Source organism: Mustela lutreola, chromosome 13 (genome assembly GCF_030435805.1).
Source record: "Mustela lutreola isolate mMusLut2 chromosome 13, mMusLut2.pri, whole genome shotgun sequence".
Lineage (NCBI taxonomy): Eukaryota > Metazoa > Chordata > Mammalia > Carnivora > Mustelidae > Mustela > Mustela lutreola.
In genome coordinates this window covers 30,487,090-30,506,179 of record NC_081302.1, presented here as the reverse complement: position 1 = coordinate 30,506,179, position 19,090 = coordinate 30,487,090, and the positions used below count along the sequence as shown (strand labels likewise).

The following is a 19,090-nucleotide window of genomic DNA, read 5'->3' as shown; positions in this document are numbered from 1 at the left end:
AGCTGAAGAGGAAACCAAAAGTAGACTTATATATTACCACAGAGGAAAGTATATTGACTTTCAGAATTTTTTACATAAAGCAAATATTTGGTAGTGATGACATTTATAAATAATAAAGAAAAAAAATCTAGAAGGCAGCGAAAGAAAGGGTGGGGGAAAAGCGGCAGCAGAGGAGGAGGAGGGTAAAAGAGGAGGAAGAAGAATTCTGCCTCTCAGAAGATCTGGGAGTGAAATGTCTAAGTTCCTATCCTCTGACATACAGATTTATCAATGACTACTACCATTTTCTTCCCTTCTCTTCATGCCCAAAAGAAGTGTTCTTACAACTTTTCAAAGCTAACAATTTTTAAGCAATATTCTTGATCTCACTCCCATCCTATCTCTAGCAGAATTTCATCTCACCTTCTTCCCCCACACCGTAATAGCTCCCAAATCTCTATTTTTAGCTGGGGCTTTTCTTTGGAACTTCAGCCCTATCTAGTGTACATGGGACACCTCAAACAATCCGGCCAGAACTAAACGTCATCATCATTCCAGCAAAGCAGTGTTTCTCTTCAAGTTCTCCCTTTTGCAGTAAATGGCACTGCCCAAGAAACTTCAGAAATATGTTTAGATTACACCTTCTCTGTCAGCCTTCATAATCAACCAACTACTAATTCTTGTCATATACTTCCTATAGGCTGAACACAACCACTACCTCATTCCAATCAGTCACTCTTTGTGGACAACTGCAGTAGCTGCTTAACTAGTCCCTCTGCTCTAATCTCTCCACCCTCTAGTGATCTTTCTTACTAGCACCTACATAAGTTTACTAAAACACAAGTCTGATTAAATTCTCTTGCTTAAATCTTCAATATTTCCAAATCATAAGATGAAATCTGAAAGTGGCTACAGGACACAGAAGGCCCTACAATCTAGCTGCTGCTCTCTGACTCACCCAACTCCACTCTGGCCAAGAAGAGACCACTTACACTTTTTTTTTTTTTTTTAATTTTTTATTTTTTATAAACATATATTTTTAATCCCCAGGGGTACAGGTCTGTGAATCACCAGGTTTACACACTTCACAGCACTCACCAAAGCACATGCCCTCCCCAATGTCCATAATCCCACCCCCTTCTCCCAACCTCTCTCCCCCCAGCAACCCTCAGTTTGTTTTGTGAGATTAAGAGTCACTTATGGTTTGTCTCCCTCCCAATTCCATCTTGTTTCATTGATTCTTCTTCTACCCACTTAAGCCCCCATGTTGCACTTTTACGATGATGCTGTTTTCTCTGCCTGCACCTGCACGTGCACGTGCAGTCAGTGCTGCAGTTTTACCCCACCCTGTTGCGCTACACCTATCACGCCCCGAGTAACCCTTAAGTCACTAGAATGCCGGCTATCCTTACCAGACATAACTTTCTTGAGGGTGGGGGCTGTGTCTCATCATTTCATTTTCAGAGCCTAATATAAAGCTTGCTATAACTCAAAAAATAATTTAGAAGTAAATAAACTTAAGAAGTAAACAAATAAGTCTATCTACGTCTCTATCCTTTAACAAAATATGTGGAATACTAGCATCAAATGAGAGTGAAAGCAAAGTATGAATCTAAAAATGACTGTTAAAAATAATGTAGTTATAAAGCTTGGAACACTTTGGAGGATCTGGAAATCAGACAATGAAAGATGGTGTGAGCTGGGTAAAAACTGTGTTTTGTTTTTTGTTCTTTTTTCTAAGATTTTATTTATTTATTTGAGAAAGAGAGAGAGCATGAGTGGAGGGGAGAGGCAGAGGCAGAGTGAAGTAGGCTCCCCACCAAGCAGAGAGCACAATGTGGGACTCAATTCCAGAGTCCCAGAATCATGACCAGAGCTGAAGGCAGATGCTTAACCAATTGAGCCACCCAGGAAACCCTAAAATTTGTTTTAGGCAAAAAACTTAATATGAAGTACTTAGGCGGGGGTAAGACAGTTCTTTTTAAAATATCAATGGCTGTTGACCCAATAAAACAAGGCAAAGGAACTGACAAGCAAGGGCCATATAATAAATTCAACTTAGCTTTTAAAATAAAACTGCATCAAAGTGATACTTCAACAACAAATAAAAACTATCTTAATTATGCCAGAGAAAAGGAGTAGGAGAAGAAAAAAACCTCAGTGAAAAAAAGGAAAGCGAGGGCCACACATGCAGGAGGAGCAAGAGAGGAACAACTACGAAGAAAAGGAACTGATGGAAAAGAGTAGCACCTGGAGCTCTGCATAAAGACATCTCAGCACTTCTCCTCTCGCTTGTCACATGATCTCACAGACTGTCCAGAAGTTTGATTTCCTTGGACATAAAGTATTTATTAATAGACTGAAGAGTTCCTTGAAAAGAAACTCAAATTCATTTGCACCTACACAGCTTCTTGTTTGCACCTTGTTTGCACCTAAGCTGATACTTCTAACTACTTATTTATAACTATGACATTTATTAACTCACTGAATCCTCACTACAATCCTGCGAGGTAGATGTTACCTCCATTTCACAGTTGACAAAACTGAGGCACAGATAAGTCAAGTAACTTTGCCAGCACCACAGAGCTAGTATTTTTAATGGTGAGTGTTTGAGCCTGACAGTTTGACTCCATGGTAAGTAAGCCCTGGAGATGAAAAGTACAGCATAGAGAATATAGTCAATAATATTGTAATAATGTTGTGTGGTGACAGATGATGACCACACTTAACATGGTGAGCATTTTGAATTGTGCAGAATTGTCTGTATGGTCTATACCTGAAACCAGTATAACATTCTATGTCAACTATAAGTTTAAAATTGCTTTCAAAGTCCTAGAATCCATTCCAATACTTCCAGAATACATTTGAAAAAGCTGAAGAGGAAACCAAAAGTAGACTTATATATTACCACAGAGGAAAGTATATTGACTTTCAGAATTTTTTACATAAAGCAAATATTTGGTAGTGATGACATTTATAAATAATAAAGAAAAAAAATCTAGAAGGCAGCGAAAGAAAGGGTGGGGGAAAAGCGGCAGCAGAGGAGGAGGAGGGTAAAAGAGGAGGAAGAAGAATTCTGCCTCTCAGAAGATCTGGGGGTGAAATGTCTAAGTTCCTATCCTCTGACATACAGATTTATCAATGACTACTACCATTTTCTTCCCTTCTCTTCATGCCCAAAAGAAGTGTTCTTACAACTTTTCAAAGCTAACAATTTTTAAGCAATATTCTTGATCTCACTCCCATCCTATCTCTAGCAGAATTTCATCTCACCTTCTTCCCCCACACCGTAATAGCTCCCAAATCTCTATTTTTAGCTGGGGCTTTTCTTTGGAACTTCAGCCCTATCTAGTGTACATGGGACACCTCAAACAATCCGGCCAGAACTAAACGTCATCATCATTCCAGCAAAGCAGTGTTTCTCTTCAAGTTCTCCCTTTTGCAGTAAATGGCACTGCCCAAGAAACTTCAGAAATATGTTTAGATTACACCTTCTCTGTCAGCCTTCATAATCAACCAACTACTAATTCTTGTCATATACTTCCTATAGGCTGAACACAACCACTACCTCATTCCAATCAGTCACTCTTTGTGGACAACTGCAGTAGCTGCTTAACTAGTCCCTCTGCTCTAATCTCTCCACCCTCTAGTGATCTTTCTTACTAGCACCTACATAAGTTTACTAAAACACAAGTCTGATTAAATTCTCTTGCTTAAATCTTCAATATTTCCAAATCATAAGATGAAATCTGAAAGTGGCTACAGGACACAGAAGGCCCTACAATCTAGCTGCTGCTCTCTGACTCACCCAACTCCACTCTGGCCAAGAAGAGACCACTTACACTTTTTTTTTTTTTTTTAATTTTTTATTTTTTATAAACATATATTTTTAATCCCCAGGGGTACAGGTCTGTGAATCACCAGGTTTACACACTTCACAGCACTCACCAAAGCACATGCCCTCCCCAATGTCCATAATCCCACCCCCTTCTCCCAACCTCTCTCCCCCCAGCAACCCTCAGTTTGTTTTGTGAGATTAAGAGTCACTTATGGTTTGTCTCCCTCCCAATTCCATCTTGTTTCATTGATTCTTCTTCTACCCACTTAAGCCCCCATGTTGCACTTTTACGATGATGCTGTTTTCTCTGCCTGCACCTGCACGTGCACGTGCAGTCAGTGCTGCAGTTTTACCCCACCCTGTTGCGCTACACCTATCACGCCCCGAGTAACCCTTAAGTCACTAGAATGCCGGCTATCCTTACCAGACATAACTTTCTTGAGGGTGGGGGCTGTGTCTCATCATTTCATTTTCAGAGCCTAATATAAAGCTTGCTATAACTCAAAAAATAATTTAGAAGTAAATAAACTTAAGAAGTAAACAAATAAGTCTATCTACGTCTCTATCCTTTAACAAAATATGTGGAATACTAGCATCAAATGAGAGTGAAAGCAAAGTATGAATCTAAAAATGACTGTTAAAAATAATGTAGTTATAAAGCTTGGAACACTTTGGAGGATCTGGAAATCAGACAATGAAAGATGGTGTGAGCTGGGTAAAAACTGTGTTTTGTTTTTTGTTCTTTTTTCTAAGATTTTATTTATTTATTTGAGAAAGAGAGAGAGCATGAGTGGAGGGGAGAGGCAGAGGCAGAGTGAAGTAGGCTCCCCACCAAGCAGAGAGCACAATGTGGGACTCAATTCCAGAGTCCCAGAATCATGACCAGAGCTGAAGGCAGATGCTTAACCAATTGAGCCACCCAGGAAACCCTAAAATTTGTTTTAGGCAAAAAACTTAATATGAAGTACTTAGGCGGGGGTAAGACAGTTCTTTTTAAAATATCAATGGCTGTTGACCCAATAAAACAAGGCAAAGGAACTGACAAGCAAGGGCCATATAATAAATTCAACTTAGCTTTTAAAATAAAACTGCATCAAAGTGATACTTCAACAACAAATAAAAACTATCTTAATTATGCCAGAGAAAAGGAGTAGGAGAAGAAAAAAACCTCAGTGAAAAAAAGGAAAGCGAGGGCCACACATGCAGGAGGAGCAAGAGAGGAACAACTACGAAGAAAAGGAACTGATGGAAAAGAGTAGCACCTGGAGCAGAAATGGTCAAAAGGAAAAGAAAAATGCCAACATTTCGCACCTGCCCTCAAACTCCCATCACCTCAAGCCCTGAGGCCTCATTTCTTCTTCTGTGTCAGTCCTTCGTGTCACACAAATGACTGCCAAACTCACCACCTGGGAGTTTCAGTCCCCACCCACGCCGAAACCCCACAGCATGCTGAACGCCTCTGCATAAAGACATCTCAGCACTTCTCCTCTCGCTTGTCACATGATCTCACAGACTGTCCAGAAGTTTGATTTCCTTGGACATAAAGTATTTATTAATAGACTGAAGAGTTCCTTGAAAAGAAACTCAAATTCATTTGCACCTACACAGCTTCTTGTTTGCACCTTGTTTGCACCTAAGCTGATACTTCTAACTACTTATTTATAACTATGACATTTATTAACTCACTGAATCCTCACTACAATCCTGCGAGGTAGATGTTACCTCCATTTCACAGTTGACAAAACTGAGGCACAGATAAGTCAAGTAACTTTGCCAGCACCACAGAGCTAGTATTTTTAATGGTGAGTGTTTGAGCCTGACAGTTTGACTCCATGGCCCACGTTCTTAGTCACTGTACTCTATTTCCTGTCATGTCAGTACCTGATGGAAAACTCTCTACCTAGAGGAACTCACATGGAAAAGATGAGCTTGTTTGTTTTAAGTAGAAGAAGGAGGTAGTGAAGAAGGTACACTTAAGGACACTGGAGAGAAAGGGACTAAAGGAGGAAGAGTCCCAAGAGAAGGATATTTGAAGGTGACTGACTAAAAGTCAGAGGAAGTTCACAAAACCTCTCTTACTCTATGAAACAGGAAGCAAGTCATCCGCTGAGCATAAAATGAGAAGAACCTGACAGTAATGATTAAGGACAGTGGTGCACTTAGAAGTAGCCACCATGAGATGTGAGAAAAAAAAAAAAAAATCAGATGAGGAACATACTTTCTATCTTGGCTGCTATTTTCAAATACCAAAATATCTACAAGATAGCTCCTCTGGGTGTGTATAAAAAACTTTTCAGGCGCCTGGGTGGGTCAGTGGGTTAAAGCCTCTGCCTTCTGCTCAGGTCATGATCCCAGGGTCCTGGGATTGAGTCCTGCTTTGAGCTATCTGCTCAGCAAGGAGCCTGTCCCCCCCGGCCCCCGCCTGCCTCTTTGTCTACTTGTGATCTGTTTCTCTGTCAAATAAATAAATAAAATCTTAAAAAAAAAAAAAAAAAGTTTTCAAGGCATGGCTTTAAGGTATCTGTCAGTTTAGTAAAAGGGCAATAGACCTGAATCATTTATGATAAAGGAAATCATTTTAAAATGCCTATATTTAGACAAAAGCAATATGCATAAATCATTTACGATAAAGGTACCTTTTTAAAAAATGTCTGTATGTCTTTTGTTAGAAATACAACTATACCCACAATATAGACAAAATATTATATATAAAATAACATTACAGTCTTAAAATATATTAATACTTAAATAGAATGGAGTACCTTAAGAATAGCCTATTCTACTACCATACATGTTTTTATAACACCAATTAGCTTGCAAGTCTCTGGTAAATAAGGAATGATATCAGAACAATGTAAAAGTCTTATTGCTTCATATGAAATTTTCTTCCTAGGCAAAGGGTGCCAAACTAACAAGAATACAATTATATCCTTAGGCAGAAAAGGCAAGAGCTCTCAGCTCAGCAGTTGCACAGCCAGGAGCCCTTCTAGTTCTAGTTCAAGAAAAATAAAAATGCATACCTGTACCCCAGATTCCCTCTCCAGAAGGGAGCACCCCCAGCTTTCTATGGCCCTTGGCTTGTGGTAGTTTGCTGTTCTGCTTATGCCTACTTTAACAGCAGTCGACAGGCTCAGAGCTCCACTTCTATCTGCAATGGCTCAAGGTTTACAATCCACCATTCCACTTTACTGCTTTTGTACATTTTTAAAAGCCCCTGATCTTTCTTCCTGAGCTGTCCAAGTACTTACCACTGAGTTACCAATTACTGACTTTGTTAGCACTCCAGCTATAAAACTGCAGTTTTCCTGGTCTGCCCCAAACCTGTTTTTCCCCATAAGCCCTGTTAATTTTTAGTGCACAATTTTATAAAAAGGTATTTTAGCAATGCAAATATTTGTACTATAGCTGGAATGCTTGTAGGTTATCCATCCAAGTGGAACTTAAGTGACTTACCTTTGGAAGCTTGATAGGGGGCTCTTTGGATTCCTCCTCTTCATCACTGTCTGACTCTCCACTCTGCACAGAGTTCTTGGATGCAGCTGCCAACGATGTTTCCTTTTTCTGCCATTCCAGAACACAATGGCGTACGTTGCAATAAATATTGAAAGCAGAAGGATTGCTATGTAGTTTGATATCTGGTATGATTACTGTATTCTCCAAGTTTTCAGACTGAAATATAAGACAGAATATATCAATTTCATATTTGTTTCCATAATCACCAATTCTCATTTTAAATAAAAAATTAAAGATTAAACATGCTAGATGACTTGCAGAAGTCAGACATGTGACACAGCAAAGATAATCTAACAATTTACATAAGTACCCTTTCTTCTACACTTCATTACTTTCTAAGTAACAACAATAACCAAACTGCCAAGGGATGGAGAGTGGCAGAGAATCTAACAGGAGTGCCCTTTGAGCCCATGACAGGAATAGAGCCAACAAAGCTTAACTGTTGTAGTATCACAGGATATTAATTTATTGCTTTTCTAGGGGACATGAAATGTATTACGGAGTCTCAGTGACCTACTACAAATGTTAAATTACATTTTGATTTCTTTAAAAAGTAGATTTAGGGGCTTAAACAGAAATCAAAACAAAACAAAACAAAACAGAATTTTTAATTTTGGTCAACTTTTTATGATACTGTTAGGAAATTAGATTTCTGCAGATTATGGACATATGCTTTCCTGAAGCTCTCTCCCAGCTATCAGTCTTAATAAATACTAAAAATCACGTGCTTGGTAATTTCATTGTTAAAACTCAAGAGTCCATTTCTGCTTTGGCCCAGCATTTTATTCATCAGACCAACATTTATATTGATCTACATTTATATCAGATCTACATTTATATTAGAACTATACAGAACTGGTTTAAGATAGTCTATTAATGCAAGTTACAAAAATTAGAGTATTCAGGAAGTACACCTCAAGTACCGAACACACTGGTCTCAAAATTCTACCCTTCTTCCATAAATAACTGAGGAAAAACTGGACTAATTCTTGTTAGAAAAAATATATACCAGAATTAATTGACAAATAACATGTAAGTATGCCTTCCAGAGATATTAAAAACAAGCAATTATTAGCAATCCAAATCCAAGAACATATGAAAGAGATAATACATCACGATCTACCAAAAAACTGGCTGGTAACAATACTGGAAAAGGAATCAGCATAATTCCCCATACCAACAAAAACAATAGAAAAAACATATGATACTCTAAATTAACATGGAAAAAGCATTTGACACAAATGAAACACCTATTCATGATAATAAGTACAAGTAAACTAGGAATAAAAGACAATTTCCAAAACTGAGTAAAAGGCATCTATGAAATACCCATAGCTACACATAGTAAAAGACTGAACACCTGCAACCTAAGATGCAAACAAGGCAAAGACACCTATTCTCAACAATGTGATTCCACATTGTACTAGATAAACTAGTGTCATAAGCCAAGAAAAAGGAATACAAGATATAGTGAGAAAGAAGTACCTACTAGACAAATTTGTTTGTAGAAGACATGTAGAGAATCTTAAAGTGTCTGCAAAAAAAGTCACTGGAAATAATGTGTGGATTTAGCAATGTCATGGGATACCAGATCATATTAAAAAAAAGTTAATGTATTTATATACTAAGAATGAACAACTGGAAAATATAATTTAAAAAATAATAGCATTTAAGTTACGAACTGGGAGAAACTATTTGCATACTTCACAAAAGACTAGCATGCAGAATATATAAAGAATTTTCAAAACTCAACAGTAAAAAACAAATAGCAATTCAATTTAGAAAATGGGCAAAAGACATGAATAGACAGGTCACTGAAGAAGATATACAGAAGGCAAATAATAAGTTCATTATAGTGAGCCATTAGGAAAATGCAAATTAAAACAAAATGAGACATAATACAAACCTATCAGACTGGCTAGAATAAAAAATAAGGACAACACCAAATGTTGGTGAAGAAGTGGAGAAACTGGATCTCTTATACATTGTTAATGGTAATATAAAATGGTCCAGCCACTCTGGAAAAAAGTATAGCAGTTTCTTACAAAATTAAATATGCACCTTACAGTACAACCCAGCAACTGTGCTGTTGGACATTTTTACTGAAGAAATAAAAACACATGTTCATTCAAAAACCAGCACATGAATATTCATAAAAGTTTTATTCAAAATAAGCAAGAAACAACTCAGATGTACTTTAATGGGTGAACGGTTAAACAAACCACGATACAGCTTACTACATGGAATGCTTACCCAGCAATAAAAAGGTAGAAACTAATGATATATGCAAAAACTGAGATAAATTTCAAGAGAATTAAGCTGTGTGGCAAAGGCCAGTCCCCATGATTACATTTATATAACCTTCTTGAAATGAAAAAAAAAAATAAGGAAATGGGGAATAGATTGGTGATTGCCAGAGTCAAAGAAGAGGGTGAGTGTGGGGGAATCTCTATGGCTATATAACGTAGCAAAAAGGATCCCCGTGATGAAACTCTTGTACACACGGACTGCGGTTATTGTCCACAGATCCACATATGTGATAAAATTGCATAGAACTAAATACATGACCACATACAAACACAAATGAGTACGTGTAAAACTGGTGAAATCTGAATAAGTTCAGTAGGTTGGATCAATATGGATTTCCTGGCTGTGATATTTACTACAGTGATGCAATACTTTAGCAATTGGGAAAAACAAGTGAATGGTATACAGAATCCCTGTATTATTTCTTACAACTGCATTACTATGATCATCTCAAAAAATTTAAAAAAATTAATAGCATTTATAATAACATCAAAACCACAAAATTAGGGGGAGGAGTCAAGATGGCGGAGAAGTAGCAAGCTGAGACTGCTTCAGCTAGCCGGAGATCAGCTAGATACCTTATCTAAAGATTGCAAACACCTGAAAATCCATCAGCAGATTGAAGAGAAGAAAAACAGCAATTCTGGAAACAGAAAAACAACCACTTTCTGAAAGGTAGGACCGGCGGAGAAGTGAATCCAAAGCGACGGGAAGATAGACCCCGGGGGGAGGGGCCGGCTCCCGGCAAGCAGCGGAGCAACCGTGCACAAAATCAGGACTTTTAAAAGTCTGTTCCGCTGAGGGACATCGCTCCAGAGGCTAAACCGGGGCGAAGCCCACGCGGGGTCAGCGTGGCCTCAGGTCCCGCAGGGTCACAGAAGGATCGGGGGTGTCTGAGTGTCGCAGAGCTTGCGGGTATTGGAACGGGAAAGCCGGCTACAGAGACAGCCGACAGTAAGCTCGCAGCTCGGCGTTACCTTGAACCGGTCGCAGGCTCGGTGAGCTCCGAGCGCGGCCGGAGGTCAGGCAGACGGGAGTAACTGGGCGCGGTTCTCTGAGGGCGCACTGAGGAGTGGGGCCCTGGGCTCTCGGCTCCTCCGGGCTGAAGACCAGGAGGCCGCCATTTGTATTCCCGTCCTCTGGAACTCTACGGAAAGCGCTCAGGGAACAAAAGCTCCTGAAAGCAAACCGGAGCGGATTACTCACCCCGCCCCGGGTAAGGGCGGTGTAATTCCGCCTGGGGCAAAGACACTTGAGAATCACTACAACAGGCCCCTCCCCCAGAAGATCAACAAGAAATCCAGCCAAGACAAAGTTCACCTACCAAGGAGTGCGGTTTCAGTACCAAGGAGAGCAGCAGAATTCCAGAGGAGGAGAAAGCCAAGCACGGAACTCATGGCTTTTTTCCTGTGATTTTTTTTAGTCTTGCAGTTAATTTAATTTTTTCTTTTTCATTTTTTTTTTTTCTCGCCTTCGGGTAAAATTTTTTTTTTAACTGTTACCTTTTTATTTTTTAACGATTCTATACTAGTTTATCTAATATATATATTTTTTCTTTTTTACATTTTTCTTAGGTGTATTCTTTTTTTAAAAATTCTTTTCTTTTCTTTTCTTTCTTTTTTTTTCTTTTCTTTTTCTTTTTTTCTTTTTTTTTTTTTCTTTCTTCCTTTTTGAACCTCTTTTTATCCCCTTTCTCCCCACTCACGATTTTGGATCTCTTCTAATTTGGTTAAAGCATATTTTCCTGGGGTTGTTGCCACCCTTTTAGTATTTTACTTGCCCCTTCATTTACTCTTATCTGGACAAAATGATAAGACGTAAAAATTCAACACAAAAAAAAAGAACAAGAGGCAGTACCGAAGGCTAGGGACCTAATCAATACAGACATCGGTAATATGTCAGATCTAGAGTTCAGAATGACAATTCTCAAGGTTCTAGCCCGGCTCGAAAAAGGCATGGAAGATATTAGAGAAACCCTCTCGAGAGATATAAAAGCCCTTTCTGGAGAAATAAAAGAACTAAAATCTAACCACGTTGAAATCAAAAAAGCTATTAATGAGGTGCAATCAAAAATGGAGGCTCTAACTGCTAGGATAAATGAGGCAGAAGAAAGAATTAGTGATATAGAAGACCAAATGACAGAGAATAAAGAAGCTGAGCAAAAGAGGGACAAACAGCTACTGGACCACGAGGGGAGAATTCGAGAGATAAGTGACACCATAAGACGAAACAACATTAGAATAATTGGGATTCCAGAAGAAGAAGAAAGTGAGAGGGGAGCAGAAGGTATACTGGAGAGAATTATTGGGGAGAATTTCCCCAATATGGCAAAGGGAACGAGCATCAAAATTCAGGAGGTTCAGAGAATGCCCCTCAAAATCAATAAGAATAGGCCCACACCCCGTCACCTAATAGTAAAATTTACAAGTCTCAATGACAAAGAGAAAATCCTGAAAGCAGCCCGGGAAAAGAAGTCTGTAACATACAATGGTAAAAATATTAGATTGGCAGCTGACTTATCCACAGAGACCTGGCAGGCCAGAAAGAGCTGGCATGATATTTTCAGAGCACTAAACGAGAAAAACATGCAGCCAAGAATACTATATCCAGCTAAGCTATCATTGAAAATAGAAGGAGAGATTAAAAGCTTCCAGGACAAACAACAACTGAAAGAATTTGCAAATACCAAACCAGCTCTACAGGAAATATTGAAAGGGGTCCTCTAAGCAAAGAGAGAGCCTACAAGTGGTAGATCAGAAAGGAACAGAGACCATATACAGTAACAGTCACCTTACAGGCAATACAATGGCACTAAATTCATATCTCTCAATAGTTACCTTGAATGTTAATGGGCTAAATGCCCCTGTCAAAAGACACAGGGTATCAGAATGGATAAAAAAACAAAACCCATCTATATGTTGCCTCCAAGAAACACATTTTAAGCCCGAAGACACCTCCAGATTTAAAGTGAGGGGGTGGAAAAGAATTTACCATGCTAATGGACATCAGAAGAAAGCAGGAGTGGCAATCCTTATATCAGATCAATTAGATTTTAAGCCAAAGACTATAATAAGAGATGAGGAAGGACACTATATCATACTCAAAGGGTCTGTCCAACAAGAAGATTTAACAATTTTAAATATCTATGCCCCCAATGTGGGAGCAGCCAACTATATAAACCAATTAATAACAAAATCAAAGAAACACATCAACAATAATACAATAATAGTAGGGGACTTGAACACTCCCCTCACTGAAATGGACAGGTCATCCAAGCAAAAGATCAGCAAGGAAATAAAGGCCTTAAACGACACACTGGACCAGATGGACATCACAGATATATTCAGAATATTTCATCCCAAAGCAACAGAATACACATTCTTCTCTAGTGCACATGGAACATTCTCCAGAATAGATCACATCCTCGGTCCTAAATCAGGACTCAACCGGTATCAAAAGATTGGGATCATTCCCTGCATATTTTCAGACCACAATGCTCTAAAGCTAGAACTCAACCACAAAAGGAAGTTTGGAAAGAACCCAAATACATGGAGACCAAACAGTATCCTTCTAAAGAATGAATGGGTCAACCGGGAAATTAAAGAAGAATTGAAAAAAATCATGGAAACAAATGATAATGAAAATACAACGGTTCAAAATCTGTGGGACACAGCAAAGGCAGTCCTGAGAGGAAAATATATAGCGCTACAAGCCTTTCTCAAGAAACAAGAAAGGTCTCAGGTACACAACCTAACCCTACACCTACAGGAGCTGGAGAAAGAACAAGAAAGAAACCCTAAGCCCAGCAGGAGAAGAGAAATCATAAAGATCAGAGCAGAAATCAATGAAATAGAAACCAAAAAAACAATAGAACAAATCAACGAAACTAGGAGCTGGTTCTTTGAAAGAATTAATAAAATTGATAAACCCCTGGCCCGACTTATCAAAAAGAAAAGAGAAAGGACCCAAATAAATAAAATCATGAATGAAAGAGGAGAGATCACAACTAACACCAAAGAAATACAAACTATTATAAGAACATACTATGAGCAACTCTACGGCAATAAATATGACAATCTGGAAGAAATGGATGCATTCCTAGAAACATATAAACTACCACAACTGAGCCAGGAAGAAATAGAAAGCCTGAACAGACCCATAACCAGTAAGGAGATTGAAACAGTCATTAAAAATCTCCAAACAAACAAAAGCCCAGGGCCAGACGGCTTCCCGGGGGAATTCTACCAAACATTTAAAGAAGAACTAATTCCTATTCTCCTGAAACTGTTCCAAAAAATAGAAATGGAAGGAAAACTTCCAAACTCATTTTATGAGGCCAGCATCACCTTGATCCCAAAACCAGACAAGGATCCCACCAAAAAAGAGAGCTATAGACCGATATCCTTGATGAACACAGATGCGAAAATACTCAACAAAATACTAGCCAATAGGATTCAACAGTACATTAAAAGGATTATTCACCACGACCAAGTGGGATTTATTCCAGGGCTGCAAGGTTGGTTCAACATCCGCAAATCAGTCAATGTGATACAACACATCAATAAAAGAAAGAACAAGAACCATATGATACTCTCAATAGATGCTGAAAAAGCATTTGACAAAGTACAACATCCCTTCCTGATCAAAACTCTTCAAAGTGTAGGGATAGAGGGCACATACCTCAATATCATCAAAGCCATCTATGAAAAACCCACCGCAAATATCATTCTCAATGGAGAAAAACTGAAAGCTTTTCCGCTAAGGTCAGGAACACGGCAGGGATGTCCATTATCACCACTGCTATTCAACATAGTACTAGAGGTCCTAGCCTCAGCAATCAGACAACAAAAGGAAATTAAAGGCATCCAAATCGGCAAAGAAGAAGTCAAATTATCACTCTTTGCAGATGATATGATACTATATGTGGAAAACCCAAAAGACTCCACTCCAAAACTGCTAGAACTTATACAGGAATTCAGTAAAGTGTCAGGATATAAAATCAATGCACAGAAATCAGTTGCATTTCTCTACACCAACAGCAAGACAGAAGAAAGAGAAATTAAGGAGTCAATCCCATTTACAATTGCATCCAAAACCATAAGATACCTAGGAATAAACGTAACCAAAGAGACACAGAATCTATACTCAGAAAACTATAAAGTACTCATGAAAGAAATTGAGGAAGACACAAAGAAATGGAAAAATGTTCCATGCTCCTGGATTGGAAGAATAAATATTGTGAAAATGTCTATGCTACCTAAAGCAATCTACACATTTAATGCAATTCCTATCAAAGTACCATCCATCTTTTTCAAAGAAATGGAACAAATAATGCTAAAATTTATATGGAACCAGAAAAGACCTCGAATAGCCAAAGGGATATTGAAAAAGAAAGCCAACGTTGGTGGCATCACAATTCCGGACTTCAGGCTCTATTACAAAGCTGTCATCATCAAGACAGCATGGTACTGGCACAAAAACAGACACATAGATCAATGGAACAGAATAGAGAGCCCAGAAATAGACCCTCAAATCTATGGTCAACTAATCTTCGACAAAGCAGGAAAGAATGTCCAATGGAAAAAAGACAGCCTTTTCAATAAATGGTGCTGGGAAAATTGGACAGCCACATGCAGAAAAATGAAATTGGACCATTCCCTTACACCACACACAAAAATAGACTCAAAATGGATGAAGGACCTCAATGTGCGAAAGGAATCCATCAAAATCCTTGAGGAGAACACGGGCAGCAACCTCTTCGACCTCTGCCGCAGCAACATCTTCCTAGGAACAACGCAAAAGGCAAGGGAAGCAAGGGAAAAAATGAACTACTGGGATTTCATCAAGATCAAAAGCTTTTGCACAGCAAAGGAAACAGTTAACAAAATCAAAAGACAACTGACAGAATGGGAGAAGATATTTGCAAACGACATATCAGATAAAGGACTAGTGTCCAGAATCCTTAAAGAACTTAGCAAACTCAACACCCAAAGAACAAATAATCCAATCAAGAAATGGGCAGAGGACATGAACAGACATTTCTGCAAAGAAGACATCTAGATGGCGAACAGACACATGAAAAAGTGCTCCATATCACTCGGCATCAGGGAAATACAAATCAAAACCACAATGAGATATCACCTCACACCAGTCAGAATGGCTAAAATCAACAAGTCAGGAAATGACAGATGCTGGCGAGGATGCGGAGAAAGGGGAACCCTCCTACACTGTTGGTGGGAATGCAAGCTGGTGCAGCCACTCTGGAAAACAGCATGGAGGTTCCTCAAAATGTTGAAAATAGAACTGCCCTATGACCCAGCAATTGCACTATTGGGTATTTACCCTAAAGATACAAATGTAGTGATCCAAAGGGGCACATGCACCCGAATGTTTATAGCAGCAATGTCCACAATAGCCAAACTATGGAAAGAACCTAGATGTCCATCAACAGATGAATGGATCAAGAAGATGTGGTACATATACACAATGGAATACTATGCAGCCATCAAAAGAAATGAAATCTTGCCATTTGCAACAACGTGGATGGAACTAGAGCGTATCATGCTTAGCGAAATAAGTCAAGCAGAGAAAGACAACTATCATATGATCTCCCTGATATGAGGAAGTGGTGATACAACATGGAGGCTTAAGTGGGTAGAAGAAGAATAAATGAAACAAGATGGGATTGGGAGGGAGACAAACCATAAGTGACTCTTAATCTCACAAAACAAACTGAGGGTTGCCGGGGGGAGGGGGTTTGGGAGAAGGGGGTGGGATTATGGACATTGGGGAGGGTATGTGATTTGGTGAGTGCTGTGAAGTGTGTAAACCTGGTGATTCACAGACCTGTACCCCTGGGGATAAAAATATATGTTTATCAAAAATAAAAAATTAAAAAAAAAACCCACAAAATTAATATTTAATAAAATTATGTGCAAGCTCTGTAACACTGAAAACCGAAATAACACTGCTGAAAGAAATTAAGGAAAACCTAAAGAGAATAGAGACAAACCATGTTCATTGATTAGAAGATTTAATATTATTACAATGACAACTCTTCCTCAAATCTACAAGTTCAATGAAGTCCCAATAAAAATTCTAGATACTTTTGAAAACAGAATTGAGAGGCTGATTCTAAAATTTATAAAGAAACATAAAGGACCTAAAGTAACTAAAGCAATGTTTTTTTAAATTTCTTTTATGATTTTATTTATTTATTTGAGAGAGAGAGAATGAGACAGAGAGAGAGAGCATGCGCGAGAGAAGGGGGAGGGTCAGAGGGAGAAGCAGACTCCCTGTTGAGCAGTGAGCCCAATGTCAGACTAAATCCTAGTACTCCAGGATTATGACCTGAGCAGATGGGAGTCACTTAACCAATTGAACCACCCAGGCGCCCTAAAGCCATTTTTTTAAAAAAGACCAAAGTTGGAAGACATATGACCTGAATTCAAAACTACTGTAAAGAAAACAGTGTGGTATTGGTGTGAAGAAAGATACATAGATCAATTAAACAAAAATTAATTCCAGAAATAGATTCAAAAGAGTATGGTCAACTTATTTTTTATAAAGGTGTTAAGACAATTCAATAGAAAAAGAGAAGTCTTTGTAAAAATGATGCCAATTAACTGAATACCGATATGAAAACAAATGAACATGAACCCTTATTTTATACCACACGGAAAAATTAACTATAAACCTATCATGGGCCTAAATACAGCAGCTTAAACTATAAAATTTCTAGAAGAAAATATAGAAAAAAAATCTATGTGACCTTGGGGGAGACAGAGATTTCTTAGAACACAAATTATATGAATCATATATATAAGAAAATAATCAATTACATTTGTGAGGCTCTTTTTGTTCTTCTAAAGCACTATATAAAAACAGAAAAAACTACCCCACAGAACAGGAAGAATTATTTGTAACACAGATATCTGACAAAGGACTTCTATCTAGAGTACATAAAGAACTCTTGACAATTTAATAAGATGACAATTATAAAAAGGGGAGGCAAGACAGGAAAGATATTTCACAATAACAAGATATGAATAGTCAAAGGCACATGAAAAGATGTTCACATCGTAAGTTATTAGAAAAAAGCAAGCTAAAACCACAGTGAAATAAATACCCGTATGTATTTAGAATGACTAAAATTTTAAATGCTAACAATACCACCATTTGCAAAGATATAAGGCAACTGGATCTCTCATACACTACTGGTGGAACAGTAAAATGCAACAATTACTCTGAAAAATAGTATGAATGGTTTTTTGACAAGTTAAATATTCATCTACCATGCCATCCATGAGAAAAGGGTTAACAATGCAGGTATGAATGCTTATTCCTTGTTATTTCCCCAAGGGAATCAGGGCTGACTGTGGGCCAATCCTTAGGAATGTGGTCTTTAGACTTTTCTTTATGTTAGTTACTGATGGTTTTGTAAAATGCACCCAGAGCAACGGACCAGGCCTATTGGCTTGTTCCACTGCTTTGTACAAACATCAAGACTGATGATGAGCACCTGAGTTTCGCGTACCATGGCTGACTGCAAAGCAGGACATGCCTACATGTGACCAAACCCCCCCATAAAAGTCTCATATTCTAACACTCAAGTGGGCTTTCCTGAACAGAAACATTCCATACATATCCTTATAGTTCACTGTCAGAGACAATGTGTATCCTGTGTGCTCAGACAAGGAGGAACTAGAAAGCCTATGCCTTAACTCCCTAGACACCACTAATACTATTGATTTCTCTTTCCTGCTGCCTATTCTGTACCTTTGGCTATAATAAATCTAAGCCATCAGTGTAAGTTGCTTTTGAGACTTACCAATTTTTTGGCAAATCATGGAAGGAAACAACACCTACTCATTCCACTTTTAGGCATTTATCCTTCCAAAAACCAAAAACATCTATCCACGAAGACTAATACACAAATATTCATAGCAGCTTCATTTGTGATAGCCAAAAACTGGAAATAGCAACAGGTAAATGGATTAACAAATTGAGATATATCCACTAACTGGATACTCAAAAGCAAAACAACAAAAAACAGAAAACAAAACCCCACAAACCAGAATGAACTGTTAATATATACAACTACATGGATACAACTCAAAATCATTATGCTGAGGGAAAAGAAGCCAGATACAAAAGAGTACACACTGCATGATCACATTTATATGAAATTCTAGAAAATAAAAACTGATTTACAATGACAGAAAGTACATCTGTGGTTGCCTAGAGCCATAGCTGTAGGAAGAGACAGAATGCAGCAAAGGATGAGGAAATGCTAGGGAATGATGGAAATTTTCTAAACCTTGATAATATCTTTCAAAATTCTGCGTTAAATACCCTAACCTAAGACCCAGGCATGTTTGGTAACAGGATGCTGAAGAAGTTTCCTGTGTAATGGATTTGACTTCTTCTATAAGAAAGTAAAGTCATTTGTTA

The 19,090-nt window shown here is 38.3% G+C and overlaps 1 protein-coding gene across 11 annotated transcripts in view; it reads right to left on the bottom strand.

Moving 5' to 3' along the window:
* MYCBP2 (MYC binding protein 2) overlaps positions 1-19,090 on the bottom strand; it is a 294,107-nt gene that overhangs the window by 243,258 nt on the left and 31,759 nt on the right. For all 11 annotated transcript variants that reach the window (XM_059144685.1, XM_059144682.1, XM_059144683.1 and 8 more), the window contains exon 3: positions 7,271-7,486. In XM_059144685.1, the coding sequence (XP_059000668.1) occupies positions 7,271-7,486 (216 nt within the window). The remainder of the gene's footprint in view (positions 1-7,270; positions 7,487-19,090) is intronic.